This window comes from Larus michahellis, chromosome Z (genome assembly GCF_964199755.1).
Source record: "Larus michahellis chromosome Z, bLarMic1.1, whole genome shotgun sequence".
Taxonomy (NCBI): domain Eukaryota; kingdom Metazoa; phylum Chordata; class Aves; order Charadriiformes; family Laridae; genus Larus; species Larus michahellis.
The window spans coordinates 58,072,798-58,098,635 of record NC_133930.1 but is presented as its reverse complement, the minus strand read 5'-3'; the positions used below and the strand labels follow the sequence as shown (position 1 = coordinate 58,098,635).

General features: G+C 36.8%; 1 protein-coding gene across 1 annotated transcript in view; it reads left to right on the top strand.

The window, feature by feature from the left end:
* FBN2 (fibrillin 2) overlaps positions 1-25,838 on the top strand; it is a 175,039-nt gene that overhangs the window by 126,198 nt on the left and 23,003 nt on the right. The window contains exons 33-47 of the mRNA XM_074570239.1: positions 963-1,085; positions 2,217-2,342; positions 5,104-5,226; positions 5,605-5,727; positions 10,454-10,615; positions 11,668-11,736; positions 12,382-12,507; positions 13,639-13,764; positions 14,328-14,480; positions 19,307-19,375; positions 19,883-20,008; positions 20,813-20,938; positions 21,353-21,478; positions 22,952-23,068; positions 24,985-25,113. Of these exons, the coding sequence (XP_074426340.1) occupies positions 963-1,085; positions 2,217-2,342; positions 5,104-5,226; positions 5,605-5,727; positions 10,454-10,615; positions 11,668-11,736; positions 12,382-12,507; positions 13,639-13,764; positions 14,328-14,480; positions 19,307-19,375; positions 19,883-20,008; positions 20,813-20,938; positions 21,353-21,478; positions 22,952-23,068; positions 24,985-25,113 (1,824 nt within the window). The remainder of the gene's footprint in view (positions 1-962; positions 1,086-2,216; positions 2,343-5,103; positions 5,227-5,604; positions 5,728-10,453; positions 10,616-11,667; positions 11,737-12,381; positions 12,508-13,638; positions 13,765-14,327; positions 14,481-19,306; positions 19,376-19,882; positions 20,009-20,812; positions 20,939-21,352; positions 21,479-22,951; positions 23,069-24,984; positions 25,114-25,838) is intronic.

Genomic DNA, 25,838 nt, shown 5'->3' with positions numbered 1-25,838 from the left:
GAAAAAGTATCACATATTAAGATTCTCCTGCAGGCCAGATTTTCTAAGCTTTCTTTAAGAAATATCTGAGAAAAAGAGGAGAGGTCCCTGCTCCTTTAATTTAATTAACCCTTTATTATCGTTTAATTAAAAATATGTGAGGTTTTACTAAATAAACAAAAAGTCCCATTTGAAGGAGAAATCTTTAAAAAGTTTTTTTCAGAAGCATCCTCATAGTTATTTAGAATAACTCCTGGGAACAGAGTGCTCTTCCAGGAGGGCACTCCGCAGATGGGTGAGAAGGGACTGTTTGTTACCCCAGAGCACTAGCTAATGTGACTCGTGTCATGGACCCATACGGCCATTCCCATCAAACATGCCCCTGAGAGGGAGGAGAGCCTTTTCTTTTTTTTTCCCTCCTTCTCCTTCTCCTTCTCCTTCTCCTTCTCCTTCTCCTTCTCCTTCTCCTTCTCTTTCTCCTTCTCCTTCTCCTTCTCCTTCTCCTTCTCCTTCTCCTTCTCCTTCTCCTTCTCCTTCTCCTTCTCCTTCGTCTCTTTCTCTTTTTTCATGCAAGTTGACATCCAAGTAAATAAGAAAGCTTGCATTAATGTTTATGGGGTTACATTGTTGTCACACTCTTCTGTTACTTGAGAAGATTCTCCAAATGTATGGCAGATTTTCACCTCGCTGTTATTTTTTTGGTTTATTGGTTTTTTAACTCAATTTGATTTCAAGTTCTTTAACAGCATATTAAAGTTCAAATAACAAGTCAGCTGAATTCCATCTGTTGCTTGGAAACATTTTTCCCAATCCCATGCATTTTAATTTAAAGGAAAAAATATTAAAATGAAATCACTATAGATTAACCCTGTATATTCCAATGAGAACTTCTGCAGCTGTGCTTGTTAGCTTGGCAGTTAATTGTAATCCCAATATACTAACTGCTTTGTTCCTGCTTGTGTTCTCTTGCCCCTGATGTGCAGATCTTGATGAATGCTCCAATGGCACCCACCAGTGCAGTGTGAATGCTCAGTGTGTGAACACCCCAGGGTCATACCGCTGTGCCTGTGCGGAGGGATTCACTGGGGATGGATTTACTTGTTCTGGTAAGAAGTTTCTGTGAAAGGTGATTTGTCACTGATTGTTTCTGTTGTATGGAAGCTTTGCAAATTACATCTAAGCCCAAAGTCCAAGATAACAAATACAGAAGTGTCTTTTAAGTTCAGGATTCTTTCCATCTGCTGAAGAAATGCTAACAAAGGCAACTGATTGTTCTTTTTATTTGTGTGGCAATTTGGACCCCCGGGCCTATTTGTTGGGTGACGTACCTGTCTGCTTCGTCCTCCTCCTCCTCCTCCACTTCATGCCAATTTTTTTGAATGTGTATGTGCTGCTTGCAGCAGCACTCTCTAGTCAAGAACACAAAATACCAGCTCCCTGTTATGGTTCCTGTCTTGTAGGCCAGGTCTGTCTCTGGCAGGGAAGGCATCATCTATTTTCCCCTCACTATGTGAGTTGAACCAGATTATTAACACACTGTTTCAGATCTGTTTTTTAAAAAATAGACGGGATACTAGGAATTGACTAATAAAATTAAGAAAGTATATTTAAATTTTTTTTTACAATCATAAGCATATCTGACTAAATTATGAGTCCTTATGATGACTGCAATGCTGAATGCCTTCCTTTGTCTTTCTGCGCTGTTGTAATTCTCAAAAAAAAATCACTTTTAGGGCGTACTAGAAGAATCCCCAGTAGTGTGCAAATGGTAGTTGTAATGTTCATAATCCTCAAAGAATATTTTCTAAAATGCATATGAAAATAATTTTCTATGTATGGTTCACTTAAGAAAGTTTTGCCTTTTGAATGTGTTTTATGTCAAATTAACATAGAAATATATACCAGGAGACAAAGTTTTGACTTTGTAGGAAAAGCTTTCAACTTATTTGTCAAAGCTGATAGTACTAAATCTGAAAACCTTACAACATTAAAAAACAATTAAATCTGTTAATGAAAAATAAGTAGTCAGGAATCATGACAGAGTAAAAGGAGCAATTTTGTAAATGACATTATATTTGCTTTTCTGCATTTTTTCTATTTCCTTCATCTTCAGGTGTAAATGTTCTATTTTATATCAGCTATGCTCAATAGAACTATTACTTTGAACATCAGGACAATGTTATTTGTGTTTTGCTAGTGAAACATGTAGTTTCAAAGAAATTTTCTGTTTCCCACAGATGTTGACGAGTGTGCAGAAAACGTTAATCTGTGTGAAAATGGACAGTGCTTGAATGTCCCTGGTGCCTACCGTTGTGAGTGTGAGATGGGATTCACTCCTGCCTCGGACAGCAGGTCGTGCCAAGGTAAGCCACTGGTACTTCAGGTTTGTTTTCTGAGTTTGGATTGGCTGCTATAAAGAAAATAACAAGAAGTGTTGGAAGGACCTCAACCTGGAAGCAGAATATTCAGCACATGCTTCACATATAAGTAATTTCTTCAAGCAAGGATTATTTTGCAGTGGGAATTATGTTGAAAGTAGCTTTCATCTTTTTATGAAGTTTTCCTGACCTTGGCCCAAAAAACCCAGAGTAGAGGTTTGGCTCAGTAATTTTGTTTTTTTAATTATCTCTCTTCTTTTTGTCACTAGTGAACAATGTGTGGAAAATCCTATGTTCATCACTGTTTTATTTAATGTGTCTACATAGGAAACACATTAAGGAAAACATAGGAAACACACAGGAAACTGCATTAAGTGACCTCATTTTAAAATAATTTTTTTCAGGAAAATTGAAGTAGGCAAATCATTGCTATATTTGACAAGTTTGTAACACTCCTTAAAATGCATATTGGATATTTTTTATCATCACCCTTTCACTCCCAGTATTGTACCAGATTCTCTGAAGTGCAAAAGGAATTATCTTTCTAGTCCAATTCAGCTTCTATTCCCTGTTGTGTTCTTACGCCTTTGGTTTTGTTTAATGTAAGAGAACTGTATAGTAGGTAAAGTCTTTTTAGTTAGTGCTCCAAAACTTTTTAACTTGCTTCATATTTAATGGTGAAACCTCATAGCATCTTAGGAAATTAAAATTCTAAGATGAAATATTAAAAACAGATTCCAAAATGTAGTCTCTAAAATTCAGTTCATAACTTGGCATATTCAAACATTCAGGTGTACATATATGAATCAGACTTCTAGCTGCAGAAAAATTGCAGATGCTTCTGAAAAATTAGTTACACAACTGTTTTGGTCAGATCTGTTAATAGTTACCAAGTGTTGTCAGTCATCTTTACTGAATTTCTCAGTGCAGCTCAGTTAGTCAGCCATATTATAGGCATGCTAATGTTCTAATAAAAATCCCCAAATAGATATCAGACAATCAATGTTTTGAAAAACAATACGATTTTAATTCTTGGGACACCGGGTTGCCAACATTTGGCTTTTCAATTGGTCCACAACCATGATCTGAAAAATAAATAGAAGAATTTTGGAAAAATACTTGGTATATTGGTATATTACTGTGATCCCAACAGAGATCTGAATGCATTCCATAGATTAAATTGTGCTGTTGGAGAACTAAAAGATCTGGGTGCTGAACACTTAAAAGAAGTTACCTTTTTTTTTTAAGTTGATATATTAATTTGTCCTATGATAATGTGAGTCCTTGGCTGATTTCTGCCATTAAGGGACAAAATCCAAAGCCTGGATTTAGTGCAATAATTGTAATACAAACAATTAATCCAATATCTTCAGAAATCCCTTGAGATGTCAGTGCATTAGCTTCTCAATGATATAGTCTTTTCCATAGCTTTATAAAGCTTCGTCTGAACACAAGTTTTGTTCATAACCTGATTTGGAGATCATTCCATGGCTGTACTCCAAGGTACTTAGAAATCTTCCTTTAATTTCCAGTTTAAATTTACTCAGGACTGTTGCATATTAGGCATTTATCTTAAATTTCATTTTCCCCTGAACTTCTCACTCTCTCCCTCAAAAGCTACCCCTTCTCGTATGTTCCTATAAAGAGGCATTATATCACTTCTCAAGCTTTGGCTAAGGCAAACAAGCCTTGTTCAAAATAGATATTTCATTACTCTAATGATTTTAATATCCCTTTTTTACACCTCATCCAATTTTAGTTCATCACTCTTGAATGGAGCACTGTATACAGGATTTCAAATGAAGATTTAGCTGTGCATTGTGAAGTGATATTAATGCTTTCCATTTTCCTGTCTCTGCTAAAAATAGCTCACGAGTACATGCTAGAGTTGCATTAGCACAGCTGCTTTATTTTGGCAACTTAAAAAAGTCTTGCTATCAGACTTCCAGAGTTTTTTTTCCCCTCTTACCCCTCTTACCTTAGTTACCTTCAACTCGGAAGTCCTTCATAATTTGTGTCTAAAACCATAACTTTGCACTCTGTGCTGTTAATATTTAACTTCTTTTCTAGCACTGTATTTGACAAAGTCATCTAATTTTCTGTCAGTGTCTTTCAACTTTATTTCAATTTACATGAGCACACAGACAGTTCTTTACATGCATTTTAGCTTACCTAGATATAGTTACTACACAACTGCTTTAATGTGGGCTTGAGAAAATCATAGGTAATTCTTCCTTCCTATATTACTTTACTCTGTATTCTTTCTCCAAGGAGGTGTAAGTAACCATTAATGCCTACTCCCTCTCTTTCTTCTTACTATATTTTTTTTTCCTGAGAATGGTATTTTGAAAATCTTACTTGCCATTAGTAAGAAAAGTTGCAGACTATGAGCTAAGAAATGACTGACACCTTTGTATGATGTTATGCTTCATTCTGTTTAATGCACATTTTGAAAGGAACTTACTGGCTTTTGGGCTTATCTTTCATTTTGACTTCTGAGAAGTCAGTTTTGCTATTTTTACTTCACACTAGGTAAACCAGGAATAAGTAACTTAATGGAGAATGCCTCACAAATCCCTAGCTATAGTATTCTACAGAAAACCAAGAGTGATTACTCAGTGTGGCTTTTTTAGTATTTTTTTTTTAAGTTACATGTGTCTTCATTTGCTATTACTAGTACAACACACTATTGTAATATTAATATGGTAATGATATGTAACTTTTTGTTCTTTTTATATTCCTTCAGATATCGATGAATGCTCCTTCCAGAACATATGTGTATTTGGTACCTGTAATAATCTACCAGGAATGTTTCATTGTATCTGTGATGATGGCTATGAACTAGATAGAACCGGGGGAAATTGCACAGGTATATCTCTTCTGTTCAGAAATATGTCAAGATTTACTTTTTTTTTTTTAATTGTACCAAGTTAATTTAAAGATGAGTTCACAAAACATGCATTGTATTTTATTACAACGAGAGTGCATTTTTCCCCACTGAACAAGCAATGCATAGAATTGTATGCTTTGGAGTTGTTTAAGAATGGAACAAAAAGAATGGCTTCTTAAATATGGAGCTGTACAAAGGTTATTCCAAAATGTCTGAATCGTTAGTAGTCCTTTTATTCAATTTCATCTAAAATTCACTTGCATTTGAAATTATCTTGCCTGTTTTGTCTTAAAAATTAAAATTATTTTTCTTTTCTGTTCAGTGAGCAGATTTATGAATGTTACCTTCCTATTTTAGATATCGATGAATGTGCCGATCCCATTAATTGCGTTAATGGTCTTTGTGTAAATACTCCCGGAAGGTATGAGTGTAATTGCCCTCCAGACTTCCAGCTGAATCCTACTGGAGTGGGTTGTGTGGGTAAGTAAAAGCTACCTGAAGTATTACTTTAGAAATCACAGCCAAGGTGACTGTTTTGATGCAAACAAGGGTAGAAAGATAGAAAAATTATACTTCTACATGCTGTGTATCCTGTTATATAGTTTTCTAGAGATGGAGTTCATTATTTTAACTGATTAATGGTGTTTCTATATTATTTCTATAAAATACACCTTTTTAAAATTTGTCAAAGCATATATTATCTGCATTTCCATTCTCCTGACAGTCAACAATTCTCATTTAAAGAACTGAATTTTTTAATCCTAGATGTATCTTGGGACTAATTTATGTGTTTATCTTAAGTCTAAACTGGAATTAAAACTGGTTGGGGTATCCTTTTGTCTGGAAACAAAGAAAAAGACACATTTCACTGTTGTTTACGTAATTCTTTCCAGCTTACACAGACTTAAAGTGAATTTTCATTACTTTTCCCCTTTGCTACATGATACGGGACTGTGATGTGATTAGAGTATATACTGACAGTCTAGGGAAGTTTTGGGGAAGCGAGAGGGTGAGAGAGGGGTGAAGGTTCAGCCATAAGGGCGTGATCTTGGGAAAGCCTTCTAATTTTGTATTTGGGAAGACTCATATTCTCCTGAACTGGTAGTTAGAACTCTCCATTTTCTAGATGTTTACAATAATACTACAGTGTGATGGCAAATAAATATTCTAAGGAAATGATTTCTAAAGAAATGCAGATTTCTTTCAGAACCAATTTTTATTGTTCATCTTTTCCATGTTTCTCCATTTTTTCCCTATGAATATTCTCTGTTGCTTCTCTGGATGCTAGGAGAAAAGTCCTGTTTGAGACCTTTAGATGTCCACAGTCTTGACCAATTTATTCTAAAACTTTAAGCTGGGACTTTTAAAGAATAAGTGAATTTATGTAATCTATTCCCATTGAATTGGCAACCTGTGTTTATGTCTCCCATGGTCTCTTCTGACAATTCCTGCCGTAATACTTTTCTTCTGCAGTTGCAGTCTGACTTAAGTTTTTAGCTTTGCCTCATCTGAAGATTCAGTGGAAACAATGAAATCCTGCCTTTTTAGCATCTCTTCTGCAGCGTATAGCTACTAAGACCCTCATTCTTTCCTACAACCAGATGCTGTGTATGATCAGCCCTGCAAGCCCTGAGTTATGACCAAAGAAAATAAGTGATCTCTGAAGAAGCATATGAGAACGAATTATCGTACTGCTAGCTGACTTGTGTGTCACTAAAAAACAGGAGTTTGAGTTGGCAATCTACTTTGTGACCAGTTGTCCCAATGACATTTTTGCCAGGGGTCCCATGTTTACTCAAGGAAGCCTCCACAGGGGAAGGGTACTCAAGGGTAAATCCCAAATGAGAGAGCAAGCCCTCCCTCTCTGAAGAAAAAATGCTGATAAGAAAGTGGTAGAAAGAGTATTTGACCCTTTCTTATTTCTGTCCCAAGGAAATACTACAAGGGCTGTCCCTCTCTCTGGTACAAAGACTCTTTTCCCTTGCGTAAGAAGCATTGTTAGTTTCTCAATGACTGATTATACAGAAAAGAGACTCCTAATACTTATCCCCCCGAGTAAATGTGGGGTTTGGGTTTTTTTCACATTCAGTTGCAGGCAGTGGCAGAACTGGAATCCACTTCTCTGTCAGTGGGAGGAGCTGCAAGCCTCAGGTGTACACTTTCCATCTCTCTACAGCCTGAGTCTATGACAGAGTGCAAAAAACATTCAGTGAACATTCAGCTTTTCTTTTTGACAGGGGCAAGCAAAGCTTCTGCTTCCCATGAAATAGCACAGTAAGATAACAGGAATAAAGACCTAATCCATGAATGAAATGACACTTTAGTGCCCGATTTTTAGAAGCCCTAGAAGAGATGGGGCACTGTGTGCAACTACAAATATACCAGTTACACTATTTTATATGATAATAAACATTGTTAGGTTTTGAACTTTTTTCTTTCACCAGCAGTTCTCATTTGTAATATTTCTAGGAGGTTTTGCATGTGAAGTGGAAACAGAGAGTGATGCCATTCCAATTAAACTATACTAGTTCTGGTTCTACATTTGGTATGCTTTGGGTATGTCTACTTTACTGACTTAAGCAGTCCAAAGAGGGAAGAACTGAAGTTCAATTGCTTGTGATCCTTTATAGTCTCAGGACTGCAATTCCAAATTGCAGCTTGACTTGCAATGATGTTTGTGTCACTGGCACATGGTAAAACATTACCCAATTTCCACTCTAAGCTTGTAGACAATTGGAAAAAAAATAAACCCACAGAGGCTAGTAGACCTCACCAAGAAAAAGGAAAGTTTCTTGCTTCTGGACTACACAAGTTGTGCTGAAAAATGTTCCAGAAACTTCCTGTCAAAGGACAGCAGCTTCTGGTTCTCTTCAATAGGACTATCTCTTGCATGCTTGAGCAAAAATAAGGCAGAGGAATGTAAATTCCAATTCCTTTCAGAAGAAACAGAAATATTATCCTTGGCAAAGAGGAACATGGTGCTGTGTCAAGACAGTTCATGTGAGGGGTAAACCAAAACCTAAAACCCTTGATGGACTCGATATCGATATTCTGCTAGAGAATTCCAGGCCTTCGTTCCAAGGTCTATCGTCTCCTATTGTTCTTAATGGGACTGAGGTCTTGGGCTGGAGCCGTCTTCTAAAATGGTCATTGTTTTTCACTTTTCCCAAGAAGAATGAAGCCAAATGTCTTCTTGGCTTCTCTTAAAAGGCAGATGTCTTGCGCTGTCATGAATAGAGAGAAGCATTCAGTTCCTCTGAGAACAGGAGGAGATAGGTATTCTCAGAATAACCACGTTTGGCTTCTTTCAGCTCAAGTCCACGAGAACAGGCTGTGCCCTTTTAAAAAGGCAGTTCATTTTACTCTCTTCTAACGTCGTCTGAAAAAAAAACCAAAAAGGACTTCCACTCTAACATACTACATACATCAACTACCTGAAAGGAGGTTGTAGAGAAGTGGGGGTTGGTCTCTTCTCCCAAGTAAGAAGTGATAGGACAACAGGAAATGGCCTCAAGTTGCGCCAGGGGAGGTTTAGACTGGATATTAGAAAAAACATTTACACTGAAAGGGTTATCAAGCATTGGAACAGGCTGCCCAGGGAACTGGTGGAATTGTCATACCTGGAGGTATTTAAAAGACACGTAAATGTAGTGCTTAGTGACATGGTTTAGTGATGTTTTTTGTCCATGTTACGTTGATGATTGTACTCTATGATCTGAAAGGTCCCTTCCAATCTAGACAATTCTATGATTCTATGATCAGTGATCTCAGGTAAATCTTGCCTCTAGGGAGATTAAGATATCCTGCTTGAAGTTTTTTTTTCTTTCCTTCAGATGCTGAGAGGTAGAGAATACATATGCCTCTGCCGTGCAATTCTTAACTGAGTATTTTAGCTTTACAAGTGTGCATTTCTGGCGAGATACTGAAATCTGTTGTAGAATATGTGGGGCACAGGAACACCCTTCTTTTTCACAATCTCTGCTACAGTATGCTCTTAAAACTGCAGAAATATTCACCCAAACTTGTCTAATTATGCTTAAATTTGAATAAATTTCAATCCTTTGGAAATCTTGAAGGTTTTATCTTGATTGATTTTAAGACCCTTTAAAAAAAATACTCAGTCTGAAAATTAATGCGAAGTTGTGGTTTTGTATTATACATATTTAACTAACTTGAGGATCTTGAGAATAAGTAATTCCAAACAATTCGAAAGTTGCCTTCAGGTTTTTTCCTAAATATGTTTCAAACTTCAAGATAATTTAAAAACCCGTGTCATATCAAGACATTTGTTAGACTCCAGAAATTTTGAAAGTATGAACTACCCCCATTTATCATCATGCATTCATTTTACTCTGTGTAAATTGCTAAGGCTATAGCATCTGGCCCTTGCTGCAAGCAGTAAATTAAAAACATGGTATTTCTTCGTAAAATATGCATTTGTGAAATCATTCAAAAATTCATTTATAAGTTTCTTAGTCATACCATTAACAGAAATAGTAAAAAATACAAAAAGATACTGCAGCCTTTATACCATGGATTTATAAAGAAATTTTGAGTGGGTTTCTGTGCTTCTTTAGAGGCAACCTTTGATAGGAAATTAATTCATAGAAATGATCTTTAGATTCTTAGATTCCTTGCTCATTCTACTGATACCAGCAGTTGTCTAAACCATTAAGTTACAGTTTGAGTGAACTAATAAGCCATTTTTCCTCAAACCTACTGCACATTTAGATCATTTGTTTCAATATTAATGATTTTGGGGAAATCTGTACGACTTCATACTGTGATTCCCCAGAAAAATATGCAAATTCTTCTAATTCCAAAAGAAAAAGTCATACTCTAGTCACAATCGGAATATGAAGACGAATTACTAACAGCAAACTGCAGCAAGGTTTCTGATATTTTCTGGAGTGAAAGACTGGCGTAGTGCATGTGCTACATTAGAGTATGGTGTGACTTTGGAAGGCATGAAACATTTTAAACTCGTCTCTGGGTACTTAGGAAGCTGAAGCTACCCATTTTCCCTGCTGTCTCTCTCAACATCAGTACTGTCAGTTTACATGAGTGTTTTGAGCTTGCTAATGACTTCAGAAGCACAATGTTATCTGAATTCCTGCTTCTAGATATGAAATGTTAGAATGAATGCCTGCTGTTCCTTTGTTCAAATCATTGTGTGCAGCTGTAACCGTGTGTGTTTTATATGTAGATAATCGTGTTGGCAATTGCTACCTGAAGTATGGACCACGAGGAGATGGGAGCCTCTCCTGCAACACTGAAATTGGGGTTGGAGTCAGTCGTTCCTCCTGCTGCTGCTCCTTGGGAAAGGCTTGGGGAAATCCCTGTGAGACGTGTCCCCCTGTAAACAGCAGTAAGGAAATTATCTCTTATTCTCCCCTTGCCCTCTTATTATAGAAGATGCTAACAAGGGATGGAAAAAGTATTTGAAATATTTTACGGTGTTACTATACATTTATTGTTTAAGAAACTGATTTTCTTCATGAGGCAGTGTTCTGGCACAGGAAGAAAATCTCCCTGCAACTGTCAGAGGGGTGATGCAGAGTTGCAGACCTAAGTATCAGAAGACCTGACCTTTAGTCTTCTAAGTCAGTGCCTACTCTCACAACAACACATCAGTGGTAACTTTAGAAGCCACTTCCCACTGGAGTAGGCCCATGTACTTTGAGTAGCTTGGGGCACTTTATTTTATTTTGCTTTTACTTTTCTCCTGTAATAAAAAAAAAATAAGGTTGTTGTAGATATGCTTATGTGTCTTAAGAGTGAAATGGGTTGCATGCATCTGCTAGGAATTTTTACTCAGCAACTCCATGTTGATGGGAAAATAAAGAAATTAATAGTGCTTACAACTCAAATCATGTCTTTAATTTGGAGCTGCAGTAGTTCTCAAAGGACAGTTGATAACTGTTGGGTAACTATTTCTAAATCCCTCTTGAGTACTTTCAGAACTCTTACTTGATGATACTTACCAGTTTTGTAGAGCTTTGAAGTTTTTTGAATGAATAATGCAACAGAAATGTCAAGCATGTTGTTCTTAACAGTCTCATAATACATGAATTCCAATTTTAACATGTATCTTTATTGACGGTATACTAACATTTCATATTAAAGAACTAGTCAAAGCACAAACTATGTGCCTTTATAACAGCATAGTATGGAGAAAACAATATTATGCCTGCCTTAAGAGTATCCGAGGTTATGGTAATGTTTTAAGCGGAACTCTTAATCTTACCTGGATTTTCTTCTAATCCAATATCTTAATTTACTGTGAATAGGTCAAGAAGAGTAGAAAACCAATGAGTGTAGGGAAGAAGGCTCATTAAAAACACAAATGAAATTTTATGTTTCTGTTGTTACCATTTTATTCTTCATATGACTAGCATGCTCTTTCTTTTTATACTTTAGCGGAATATAATACCCTCTGTCCAGGGGGAGAAGGATTCAGACCAAATCCTATCACTATTATTTTAGAAGGTGAGTTCATCATAAATGACTGTGGTGGCTGGTAACAAAAAACAGTGTCATCTTCGGAGAGATGTATACAGGAACTGTATTTGGCAGAAATCCTTACATTTAGTGCAAAGCAAAACCCTCTGCTCATATGTGTTGGACAACAACACGATGAAAAGGCATACTGTAAAAGAATATTGAAGTCCAGCTATGTTTCAGTAGGAAAATAAGCTGATGCATACCTTTTTTGTGCTTCCTTCCTTGAGCTGGCCTTTGAAATTGGCCCATGAAGGCCAAGTCATTTATGAAAATTATAGCTTATCAGTGGAAGGTATAAATTTCAGGAAATATTCATTGGACAAAGAAACTCTGGTTCCAATGAGTGTGCAGGAATGGGAAATTAGATGCCAAATTCCTATAAACAGTAATGGAAGTTGAAGTTCGTGGCCTCATTGAGCTGAAATCTGCGCCTATTGATGAGCTATTTAAATGGAAGAGAGTGAGCATCTCATCCATGCTTTCATGAACTGCAACTTAGAAGCAAAAAAAATAATAATCTATGTGACAGTTAAAAGCTACTAGTTGGTAAAAGTTCAGGGGAGTACTTAAAGGCTTTTGTTTCTTTTCATTCTGGAATTAAAATATGGTGGTTTTTTTCTCTGTTTTCAGACATTGATGAATGTCAGGAACTGCCAGGTCTCTGCCAAGGTGGAAATTGCATCAATACTTTTGGCAGCTTCCAGTGTGAATGTCCGAAAGGCTACTACCTCAGTGAAGAGACAAGAATCTGTGAAGGTTGAGTCCCTTGAAACCTCCTTCTCTGTCACAGCACAGTTATTATGAAAAATAGCCTTAAATCCATTAAGTGGATATGGTACCCACACCCTTACCTAAACTTTTCTCTAAAATCATTATCTTTGTCACCGGCGATATGATTAATATGAAACTTGAAATGCAACTCTTGAATATACTAATGTTTATTTTTACATGATAGATCTCAGCTATGTGTATTCAGTAAACTAAGGTGGCTGTTCATGATTTCTGGCTTCTCTCTTCAACACCTTGTATCTCCTGCTAGTTTCACTAGGCTCCCTGCATTTTAAGTGAGAAAAGGTTTCCTTTTCACAGTGTTTCAGAGTAGCAGTTTAATTTAGGCAATATGTGAAGTAAAGTTAGTATTGGTCTTCCTTTTTGTTTGAGATTTGTCTTAAATGTTAGAACCAAAAATTGTAAACAGACCCAAAAATGTAAAGAATTTTTCATGGTTTCTCCTAGTTTGGAGAAAGTTAGTCAGCTTTCCCTTCTTCATTCACTTTGTGAGAAAAAAAAAAGAAAGTCTCCTTTCAAAACAGAGCTGGTGAATCCCGAGGCTTTGCTAAGCTTGGGTGAAGAAAACTGACCAAACTAGTTTGAAATTAAAATTATATAGGCAAAAAGGGCTTACAACCGAAATACCTTAAATAAGAAGGTCGAAGGTTAGACCAGCAAGACTATGTGATTATTCAGCTTGCCTATTTCTAAATAGAGGACTTAAAAGGTCATTTCTTAGCGGAGTAGTGAACACATGAACAGAACTGAAAAGTGACAGTAACGTTCCTGTGAGAAGAGGGTGCGAATGTCTTTTGTGGAGCTGACGGGGCACAAGGTATTCCAGTTGCAGTGGTAAATTAAACAACGTTGAATTTATTTATGGTGTTCTCTTGCACTTCACTGGCTGGACTTAATAGAGGTTAAGGAAATTACTTTTCACCAGCTGTTACAATAGCTACCTAACCCAAATCTGAGCTGTACTTTCCCAGCTAGACTTTAAATGAAACATTTTTGTTTTCTTAGCATGGTTTATTGTGGTCGTATTTCTCAGAAACATTTGCTAGGACATGGTCCTCTTTTCTGTTGTTAATTATAGTGCATTTTCTTGGTCTCTAGATATTGATGAGTGTGTTGCACATCCTGGTGTCTGTGGTCCTGGCACCTGCTATAATACCTTGGGGAACTACACCTGCATTTGCCCACCTGAATATATGCAAGTGAACGGAGGACATAACTGCATGGGTATGCAAAATGTCATCTTTACTAGAACTGTCTGACTATCAGGCTGTTTTGGGACCAAACTCCCTGCTTAAAATTTCCTTTTAGATGAGGCCATTTCTACAGCCTTATATTGCTTTTTTCTACCTTTAACTCCCAGGCAGTTATGTCATGTAGTCAGGAAGAAGATCCCAGTGACAGATGTCCAGTGTTCAAGTGTTCTTATTCCTTAACAGAACTCAGAAATCTTTTTTATTTTCACTAATCATTTCCAAATGGTAGGGTTTACTATACAAATGGATCTGATGAGTTATCTCTAGTGTGTTTCTGATTTCTTGGGAGTTTTCCTTTTTCCCCTTTGTGTCTTTGAATGAAAACTGAAAATATGTTGAATTTCAGGTAAGTCTAAAACAAAGACTGTAGATTACTTCAAACCTTAACTTATTTTTAAATGCACCCATGCATATGCTTGCGTTGGGTTGCATTCAGAAGCCAGAGTTAATGAACCACTGTCTAGGTTGGTGGGGGGTTGATACTTAAGTTAGTTTGTTGGTTACTTCATCAAGTGATTTGTTTCTCACATCTAGACATGAGGAAAAGCTTTTGCTACAGAAGCTATAATGGAACCTCCTGTGAGAATGAACTGCCCTTCAATGTGACCAAAAGGATGTGTTGCTGCACATACAATGTTGGGAAAGCCTGGAACAAACCTTGTGAACCATGTCCAACTCCAGGAACGGGTAACGTCTACTCTGATCATCCCATTTTGTAACTTTCTTTTTCTCATCTGCTCCTTTGACCTGTTAGCTAAAGTTAACATTGCAGCCCCAAAAAAACTTTGTTGTACTCCCAAAGCAGAGTGACAAAACCCTGCCATTCTGTCACTGGCTGGATTAAGTCTTGGTGTGCTAAACAAGTATAGGTATTTCTTCCACATTTTTAAATGGAGGAAGTATCACTCCATATTGAGTGGAAAGATACAGCTTGAATAGTTTGAAGGCACCAATCATTTCTCCTAGATGAAAAAAAAAAAAAAAAAAAAACAGGAAGAACATGCATAATTTCCCTTCTCAGCTGCCCCTGAAGGCAAGGGCAAAGGAACAGACTACTGTCAAGTGTCACTGAGATGAACAAAGAGGCCTGGAAAGTACAGATTGACTTTCCCATCTGCAGCAGGAGTATGTCAACCCTGTAGATTAAAAGGATGTTTGTAACAGAGGTATCTGTAGGTAGATCTAATTATTTAGATCATTTTTTTGTGGTGATGGGGCTCTATAAAATGAGTATACTGTGGTTGTTTTATTCTTTATTTCTAACAAATACCAAGGCTTTCAGAGGTCTTGTATGGACATATAATTACTTTCAATAATTTAGATTTATGTCAAAAATGTTTGTGTAGGTAAGACCTACCAGGGTGACACAGTAGACATAAACAAGTTTTCTGAATGCATGGTTACAGAACTCCCATCTCTAAAGCTGTCACTTTGAGGTTTCTGGAAAAGCAGTCATCGGGCAAAAATACTGGGGTTGAAGATACTGGCTGACAAGAGATGCCTGCTGCCTGGTCTGCCTTCCAGGATAATTAGTTTAGGATAGTATGATTTAGTTACTGCATAGCTGGGGATACATTTATCCTGGTAGGATAAATGTATAATTTTTAATCTGTCAAAAGAAAAAAGATGGGGTTCCACTACTGAGTGTATTGCCTTTCTAGATTTTTCACTTGTGTCTCACATCTGAGTGTGATCCTCTCAGTTGTTTCTACATTTTCTGTATTGAAGGTGATGAATTTGCAAAAAGCTTAATAAGCAAGTCATTGTAAACGTAAGTAAAAACTCCCTTGTATAAGGGGAGGTGAAAATAATTAGTTATGGTTCTTTTTCAGTTAGTCTTGATGGAGTTCCTTGCCTGGAACAAAACACCCTTGAAAAGTCAACTAAGAAAAATCATTGGTGGAAGAATCATCAACTTGGAAACCTGATGGTAGCACCTGGCCTTCATTAAAAGATTCTTACATTTGTAAAAAGAGAAAAGGTGTCTAGATAAAACAAAAAAACTCAGATGCCTGTTTAGTACAAACACATTTTGTTGTTTAATTGACTTTGCCCCAAGTTTACTTCCACTAAACCCATACCTCTGGTACTGCATCATTTATGATGTTAGTGTAAAGAATGTATTACTTTACTTTAATTCCAAGTGGTTTATCCTGGTAACATAAGGGAAACAGCAGATAATTTAGGAAACACTTTCCCCCACAACCAGGAAAGAGGAGCAAAATTGGACTGAAGAGAAAAAACAGCCTCTTCCTTTTCTTTGTTAAGTAGGAGGAGGGAGAATGAAGGAATGTTCCTTGCAGTCAGGAATGGGAGATGGAAATAAGCTTGAGAGAGGAAATACATGTTTGCTATCACAGAGAGCTCATAAAATTCTTTCCCATAGTAATTTATCTCAGTGCCATAAAATTGTCATCATGATGACAACATGATGAGAAAAATACAGCAAAGTACTAGCAGGGAGTCATGCAATTAATATTCTTGGATGGAAGAAAGCATTTTCCTTTTAAATTGGTAAGACTGAATTTCTCAAAAACTTTGTAGCTTTTAAAGATTTAAGACAACTCCACTTAGTCTGCAAGCAGTTATGGGGTTAAAATATTTCCTGAAATATTTCAGTATTGCTTTGTTAGCTCTTCTAACTGCCTTTACTGTTTTTGGAGATATGGTTGAACCTTTTTCACCATGAAAAGAGATTGTTTGAGGGATCAAACACAAATTCCAAGTGTAAATGCTTGAATAGCTGCACTTATGTGGTATAATCAGTTGTTCTGAGATCTGGGTGGGGGCTACACATCACAGACAGGGGTTATGATACACTGACCTTAACCAGTTTGCTAGACTGAGCCCAGTAGCTCATTAAGAGCATTATTCTGCTCTGATGAGAATCATATTGTTCCTCTAAATGAACTTCACATGCCAATGCATTTGCATTTTTTTCTTTGTGAACAGAGCTCTTTCTTACTTTTCATATATTTATGCTTAACAATCAGTCTCTGTTTGATGAGTTTAGATAGTAAAGACTGTATTCTCCAGATCGTAAGGATTACCATACAGACTTTAATCAGCTATAATCATTCTTGTTTGGTTGGTTTTTCACCCAAAGTGTAAAAACCTACTTCACTACTAAGAGGTAACCAAGTGTTTACAGAAGTCTTTCATGGTTTGATCATTTCAGGAATGCTTGACCTCAGAGAGGGGTTTTTTTCTGTTATGTAATAGACCTTTTTGTCCTAAAAATTAATATAGTGATAAGTATATAGGGTTTCAAAATATTTTTTAAATCATTGATGCAAAGTCAATTTCTGGCGTGTTCGTGTATGGTTAATTTGGCACTGTGTATAAATGCATTATCCTACAGTCCTTACCTAATTATATGCTCTTTTTCTACACAGTACAAACTGAAAAAAATGTGGAAAAAACTATTAAATGGAATGCATGGAACACGTAGATAGCATAACACAGAATGATAGAAGGCCTCCAACCCTCAGAGCCTCTTCTTCATCCTCTCAGACCTGAAGTGTTAGGCGTTATCACAGGAGGAGGTTATCTTTGCCCATGGAGACAGGGTAGTGAGCAGAAGGCCCCCTTTTTATCTAGTACGTGTGTTTCACAGGTCTACTGACAGCAGTAAAAAGCATAAAGCTCCTTGCAGAAAAGAACTGTTTTCTAACCCTCAAATCTTATACATGTTAACATAAAAGAGCAGAAGATTGCTGAATGGTAAAACACTCTGGCAGGGAACTATATGGCCCAGTATCCTGTACTGCAAGAATAACCTCAGTAGGCATTACGCAGTCATTAAACAATAGGACAGAAGAGAGGCAAAAATGCTGAAGTTCAGGTATAGTGGATCCTGCTTGGCTTATACAGGAAATAAAGAAGGTTTGAATGTGAGAAAAATATTTTGCCAAATCTCATTCTGAGCAGTGATCAACTACATTTGCTGAAGTTATAATAAATAAGAATGTTCAGTGTAAGGGAGACAAGAATTATGTCTCCCTTACATTATAAGTTACTGAAGTTTATAATATAAGCTTCTGAAAATTATAAGCTACTGAAGACAGCTGCCATTAAGATGTAGACAGCCAAGAAACTCAGACTACAGCAAGTAGAGAAATAAATTATTACCACTCTAGATTTAGGATCATTACTCACAGGAAAACAGAAGGGTCTCCTTTCTCTTTTTTTGGTGCTAGAAGAGATGCCTAATAATTTGTCTGCATTTCAGGTTTAGAGGTGACTTCATATGCCTCCTCTTGTGGGATAGACAATAGGCTTCCTATAGGTCCTCAGCTGCATGAACAGCGGACCAAGCACTTAAGTCTTCAGATATTACACTTCCAGAACCTCTTGGAATTTTATGTCAGTGGGACATTTTTGTAAATTTTATCCATGTTCTTTAGAAGGTTATTTTACCTTGGTTTAATGCCCTGCATATATAAATATCTACTGCATGCTTTGGAATTTTTCCTTAACAATCGTTTGGAAACTTAATATTAAAAGATACTTACTATTTTTCTGGAGAATTTGAATGCTGATATGATCTAAAAAGATGCTGAGTATCAGCTGCATGTTTATCGTTTGCAAAAACACACTTAAAGTAAACCATTCATTCAAATTGGTTGGGTCTTCACATTGGAATTACTTTGCTCCCCTCAAACAAGTGGGCTTTCAGCACACAATTCTACTGGTAGCCAGTATTTTACAAGTTTGATATAGTTATAGCTGTAGGCCTGACATTTTTCATATTTTTCCCTAGATCAAAATTTATCAATGTACTGTAAATATGTAGTACATTTTTTTCTGGAAAGCACTGTTTTACCAGAAAAATCTCATGCCAGCATAGATGCTTTACAAGAAATATATGTTGCAAATCTACTCAATTTTATACACCTTGCCTGGAAAACCATGTGTTTATTGATTTTATGTTTTATACTGTGCATTTCCCATCCTCAATATGCTCTGGACAAGAGGCTATAAAAAGAGCCTACTAAAACAATGCTCTTTTTGGGAGCATCTTTTTCGAAAGCGGAGTGACCATTCTGCTCAACAGTTTAGTGGAACTAAGCTGCAGTAATCTCTGCAGAAAAGAACGGAGATAGTATCAAAGAAGGCTAGGTACTGGTAAGTTACATTTATTTCTCCTCTCTGAAACTGTTGCTGCAGATTCTCCCTACACGTTTCTAGAAAGCAGGACTAAACCTTAAAGGTAAGTTAAGGAGTTCTATTTAAAACAAAAACTGAAGTGCCACATTCTCAAACCAGACATTTACTCATGTGCAAAAGTCTCCAAAGATTTGAGAAGAGAGAGGTATGAATTAGTGTTTCAATTTACATTCATTTATTGTCAATCTGAATTTTCAATACAGTTTGTACAGGTGATGGCTCTTCTACAAGCCAAAAGTAGATTTGGCTTGTATCAGCTCTTGAAAAGCTGAGATGCCTACAAGTAATTCTTGGAAGATTTATAAATGTTCACTAAAAATGCATTGTTCTCTGTTTTACTCTAGCTGAATTCAAGAACATATGCGGGAATATTCCTGGCTTCACTTTTGACATTCATACTGGAAAAGCTGTTGGTAAGTTTCACGAAACTTACTTTAACCAAAAATTGGTTTGTGTAAGTTCATTGCAGCTGCACAATGGTACCAAAATGAACATTTCATGTAGTAAAACTCTGATTTCATTGTGAAGTTACAATGGTGACATAAATTGTGAGACCGATTTTTGTGTAAAATACTTCTGATTTATATTTTTTTATTTCTACATTTTTTTACGATCTTTTGCTCACCCTCCATCTTAGTTCATGGATTTAAAAAGTGGGGTTTGGCTTAAAAAATGTTGTGGGATTTATCTGCACATTTGTAACAGTTCTGCATCTTGTCTAATATTTAGTATTACTCTGTTTTGGTTGTTTCCATAGTTTATTTTCTCTCATAATGGGTGTATGTTTAAATTTATATCTTGTATACGATTTCTGTAGATTAAAACTAACCAACTCAGTTTTAAGCACAGTGAAGACGAGAATCCAAGCAGTACATAAAGTCATGAAGTACTGTACCTTGACTAGCTCATCTCACTTTCAGACATTGATGAATGTAAGGAAATCCCAGGAATCTGTGCGAATGGTGTTTGCATCAATCAGATTGGCAGCTTCCGCTGTGAATGCCCCACTGGATTCAGCTACAATGACCTGCTCTTGGTCTGTGAAGGTGATTTGAAATGACATTATTTTCTACTTAGCCCCCATAAGCATGCTTATCTTAAAGGGAAGGGGAACATTTATTTCACATATTTTTCAAAATCTAAGAGACAGACTGTGAGCTTTTTTGTAGGGCTCAAATCTATAAATCAGTTTGTGACGTGTTTGTCTTTAATACATATGCACATGCACGTATTAAAATTTGTAATAGTTTTGTGTCAAGCAATTAATTGACTCCAAAATAGGAAGTAAATGAAATTATTTTATTTTAGGGAGGAAATTTAATTCTTGTTCTTAAAACTTCTCAAAGAAAAGTTTCCTTGATTTTTTCCATCTTGTGTCTGTTCTTCTACAGGTTTATCGGTAGAGGTATTCATAGAAGCTAATAGTAAATTTTTATGTGTCCTAAGTCAATAGGATTTTTGTCATGGTATTCAAGGGTCTTGTGCTGACATGTGCCCCCTAAAAAGCCAACAAACTGTGCCACTTACTATCTCAGTTCAAAGGCAAAGAGGAACATTTTTTAATAGAAGAATTTCTTTAGGCAGACATTTAAAATTGCAGAGCCACCTCAATGTGTAGTAAGTTGGGTTCGTAGGATCCTCCTTCATCAAAAAGCATGTTATTGTTGAAACTGTATTGATTTTGCCTTTCATTTGCATTTACAGCACAGGAGGCTTAAGGTCAGAATATTCATGCTTTGTTGAGGACAAGAGATTTGTCTTGCACAAGATGGACAATACAGTCTAAGTTCTAGGCAGAAGTAACTATTTTGTGGTTTCTGATGCGTGAACCATGACTCTTGGTATTTCAGATATCGACGAGTGCAGCAATGGTGACAATCTCTGTCAGAGAAATGCAGACTGTATCAACAGTCCTGGTAGTTACCGCTGTGAATGTGCTGCTGGTTTTAAACTTTCACCCAATGGTGCTTGTGTTGGTAAGAAATCAGTCGACTTTTCTTGTCTACTTGAATCTGTTTGTACCTAACCAATGGTATGTGCATGATTCTCTCAAACAGTAAAAGAATCATTTATTTTCTGTTACCTTGCGTATTCTGCTGGTTTATGTAACTTTATAGCCCTGTTTCTCTGTAGAAGGGAAGAAAAGACAGGGTACAATTTTTAAAGAACATTCTTGATGTATCAGCCAAATCCTAACAGTAGTTTTGACCTCGAGGTGTATAGGCAAGAAGTTCCTATAAAATGAAGTTTTGTTATGATTCAGGTTTAGTTATGGATAATTTTGTGTCTGGTTTTAATAATAATAACAGATTGTAAAAACATGTTTGTGTAAAATGAATGAATAATAAAAGTCAATAATGTGTACCATCTGTTTTATATTTTTGTTACAGATCGCAATGAATGTCTGGAAATTCCTAATGTTTGCAGTCATGGTTTATGTGTGGACATGCAAGGAAGTTACCAGTGCATATGTCACAATGGTTTTAAGGCATCCCAAGACCAGACGATGTGCATGGGTATGTAAAGAAAATGCTTTTGTGTGTGGTTTGTTTGGGTTTGTTATTTTTAAAAAGGGGGGAGATGAGTCTAAATTTTTGAGGAGATTATAATGATGTTAAAAGACTGATTCATATGTTTTGGGATTTTTGTGAAGAAAGCATGTGAAGTTGTCCTTGGAGAGGATATATTAGTTTGAGGAAAAAAATCACAGTATTCTCAGAGATAGCTCCATTTTACTGAATAATATATTAACCCCATTTTTACAAAAATACATCATAGTGGCTTATTTAACAGAGAAGTTCATAGGAGGTATCACAGAGTGAAACAGTGGAGATAAAAAGAAGACAGATTTTAGTGTTTTGTGATCATTTCTACAGGGATTTATAAACAAAAGGTGATGCATATGTAAATTAAGTTCACTTTGAGAAAAACAGCCAAAAAATGGTGTTTTTTTTTAAACAACGATCATCTAAAAACAATCATCTAAATGTCAGTTCTAAGCTATAGAGAAGATCAGGGTCTTCTATAATATAGATGTATTCCAATTTCGACTTTAAACAGACATTTAAAACCTATTCCCATTGTATTACATATTCATATACACCTTGAATCTTCTCATAATTGGACTAAATCACATTTGTCAAACCTGAGGAGCATACTTGGGAAAATTACTTTTGTTAACAATGCAAAATCTTGAGACCCTAGTTACTCAAAACAGTAACTTAAATAATTCTAAAACTTATTCTAAAATGTCATAGTATGAAATACAAATCTAGACAATGACAGGTTATGGAAATGATCCATATGAAAAAATATTTACCTTCCGTAAATAAAGAAAATGTTTCAGAAAGTCTGCAAGACCTATGAGAACAAGATCTAAATGCCTTCCAGATCCCCATGAAACTCCAGAAATTACTGAAAGACACAGCAGGAAACATTTTATTGCCTTTTAAAAATGGGTGTTTCCAAGAATTTGTAAGCAGTCTTTATAATTCTGGATGTAGTATTGACATAGAATATATGCATATGTAAATTGGCTTGTGAACAATGTCACAAAACTTCTTTATAGAGCATTTTCAACAGGTTTTCATGGGCTTAAGGGTAAAATATGCACATAAAATTTGAGATAGTTCCAGGGCTGTGATGCTCAATCCTTTGTACTAAATTCTGATCACTAGTCTACATAAAGAAATTAATAAATGTTAGTATGGAAAAAAAACCCAACCCAGAATGCTCTGAGGTACTGCACATGCACTTACTTTTATCTTTGCATGTAACAGTATCTTTTATTTCAAAATATATACAAAAAATGTGTTATGTAACATTTCCCTATGTGTACCCACAATCTGTAAAAATCATTAGGATAAATAGAAAATGTGACAGATGAAAGGAGAGGCTGAGGTTTAGAATCTTGTCACTGCGCACAAATAACACATTAACACATACCTGGGAAAATCAATTCCCACCGACAGTTTTGTTTCTCTTTGCAGATGTTGATGAATGTGAACGCCATCCATGTGGAAATGGAACTTGTAAAAACACGGTTGGATCGTATAACTGTCTGTGTTATCCAGGATTTGAATTAACTCATAATAATGATTGTATGGGTAGGTGATGTAATCCAGACCTTATTCTCATTGTTGTGGACTGGTATGCCAAGGAGGATGGTACATAGTTAAAACTCAAATAGAAGACAGGTCAGGGTGCTAAGAAAGTTGAGTGCAGTAACTGATGCTGTGACCAGCCATTGATGTTAATCATTACTATCATTTTTTAAACTAATTAAAAATATCTTTCACTGGCCAGCTTGAGATAATGTAAACTGTAAATCTCTGAACCACTGGGGCAACCTTACAGTTCACTGACATTTTAATGCAGCCCTCACCTCCATTAGATTTCCTGGGTAACTGCAGCACGCGTCCTTGACTACTGCCACAGTCCATAGGCACCACTCGCAATAAGCACATATTATATCACACCGCCAGCGCTGCCTCATGAATTTAAAATCATTTCTTTATTTCACCATATTACTTGCCACTTGCACACAGTGTGAATGAGGAAGCAGACCAGCAGTAAGAAAACCAGTATAACTAATCTACCAAATCTGCTTTCCTAGGATGAACTCTGCTTATACAGAGTTTGTACAAGCATTGCTATTTCCTGTTGCCTAAATCACAGGACACCAGAATATCTGAACAATTTAAATTCCTGGGTACTTGTGATAAAGCGACTAAAATATTCCTGGGCTGAGGAACAGGCTTGTAAGTCTCTGGAGATCCTCTTCTTTGTGCAGAGCATAAGCCAAGAGAGAGGAAGACTTTACTGCTACAGAAGGAAGACAGAACGAAGCCTACTGGTCCCTTTCTGGTTCAGGAGAGAATTAAAACATCATAAATGTTTTTTAATAAGTATTTTTAATCTTCTCCTTGCCCAGGAAAGAGAAAATCAAAAACTTGTCCAAGTAAGAAAAGTCTCCTGCCAAAGAATGGCGCTATTTGCCAAAGAGGTTCTTTCCCTTGGCAGTATAGCTGCCAGTCTACTGCCAGAAGCATCCAGTGCCTCTGCTCCCGTCTGTGCCTTCAAGGAGCCCAAGCTGACTCAGAGACTTGGCCTTTTGCTAGCACTCCTCTTAACAGCTTGAAGCACCTCAGGGCTTTCTTCCAAATTCTCCCAGTCATTCAAAGGCAATACAGCCCATCCCAATATAATACTTTGGAGGTATTTCTGCTTGTAGAACTGTTACACAGAAGAAATGCGCTATGGAATAAACTAGTAACACAGGCAGGGCTGTACTGGCTGAAGCAGAAGGTACATCTTCTTCAGAAGCACAAAGTAGACTAAAACCTCCCCAGTAAAACTGATGTTAGTCTTCATCATTCAAACTCAAAGTATTGTAAAGCAGCGAAGTGTAAGTTGTTCTTACACCATGATGTTTATCCAAGCCCCTTTTGGTATATTCTGAAACTCTCTCATCTGTATTTTTCCTTATGCAGTGCTCCTTTAAGTCTGCATTATTAAAGAAAGTAATTCTACAAATTAATAAGCATTTTTAAACTTCATTTTCAGAACTGTTATGAAGTAGAAAATCACCCTGTAGAAAGCAAATGTCATATTCCAAAATTTGAAAATGACAAGGCAGGTTTTAGGAGGAAACTCGAGCAAATATAAATGCAGATAAAATCCAGAACACTCCATGTAACTTTTTCTTTTCTGTGTCTGGAGTTAGTATCATACAGTCACTTGGCAGTAATTGAATGTCTCCAGATGCAGTAGCTGAGGTAATGCTGCAAGTTTGAAAATTATAATACCCTATAAAAAAAGAGTGTTGTTTAAATAGAACATACACCTTAATGCACTTCAGTGGGAGTTACTTTCCACTAGCTGTCAGCTGTTCCCTTGTTCTGCAAGATTTGCCTTTTCCACAGAAATATATATTGCAACTTGAGTGTGTTTATAACATACTGTATGTACTATGCTGGGACTCAACTCTCACTTCTGGGGTTTTATTTGGGTTTTTTTTCAGATATTGATGAGTGCAGTTCCTTCTTTGGTCAGGTGTGCAGAAACGGACGGTGTTTCAATGAAATTGGTTCCTTCAAATGTTTATGTAATGAAGGATATGAACTCACTCTGGATGGCAAGAATTGCATTGGTAGGTATGATGCCACATGGAGGTGTTAAAGTACTGATGAGATGAAATAATCAAACTATTAGCTCCCACCTAGAGGGAAGCATCACAGTGTGAGTATCTAAGTATTAAAAAAAACAAATGGATTAATGGATTGAGAGGAGGCTTGCTGAGAAGGACCTGGGGGTGCTGGTGGATGAGAAGCTGAATACGAGCCAGCAATGTGTGCTCACAGCCCAGAAAGCCAACTGCATCCTGGGCTACAACAAAAGAAGCGTGGCCAGCAGGTCAAAGGAGGTGATTCTGCCCCTCTGCTCCACTCTGGTGAGACCCCACCTGGAGTACTGTGTCCAGCTCTAGAGCCCTCAACACAAGAAGGACAGGGACCTGTTGGAATGGGTCCAGAGGAGGGCCATGAAGATGATGAGGGGGCTGGAGCACCTCTCCTATGACAAAAGGCTGAGAGAGTTGGGATTCTTCAGCCTGGAGAACAGGCAGCTTCAGGGAGACATTATAAAGGCCTTACCGTGCTTAAAGGGGGCCTACAGGAGGATGGGGCAGGACTCTTTTATCAGGAAGACAGGACAAGGGGTTCAGTTTTAAACTGAAAGAGGGTAGATTTAGATTAGCTATCAGGAAGAAATTCTTTACTGTGGGGGTGGTGAGGCACTGGAACAGGTTGCCCAGAGAAGTTGTGGGTGCCCCATCCCTGGAAGTGTTCGAGGCCAGGCTGGATGGGGCTTTGAGCA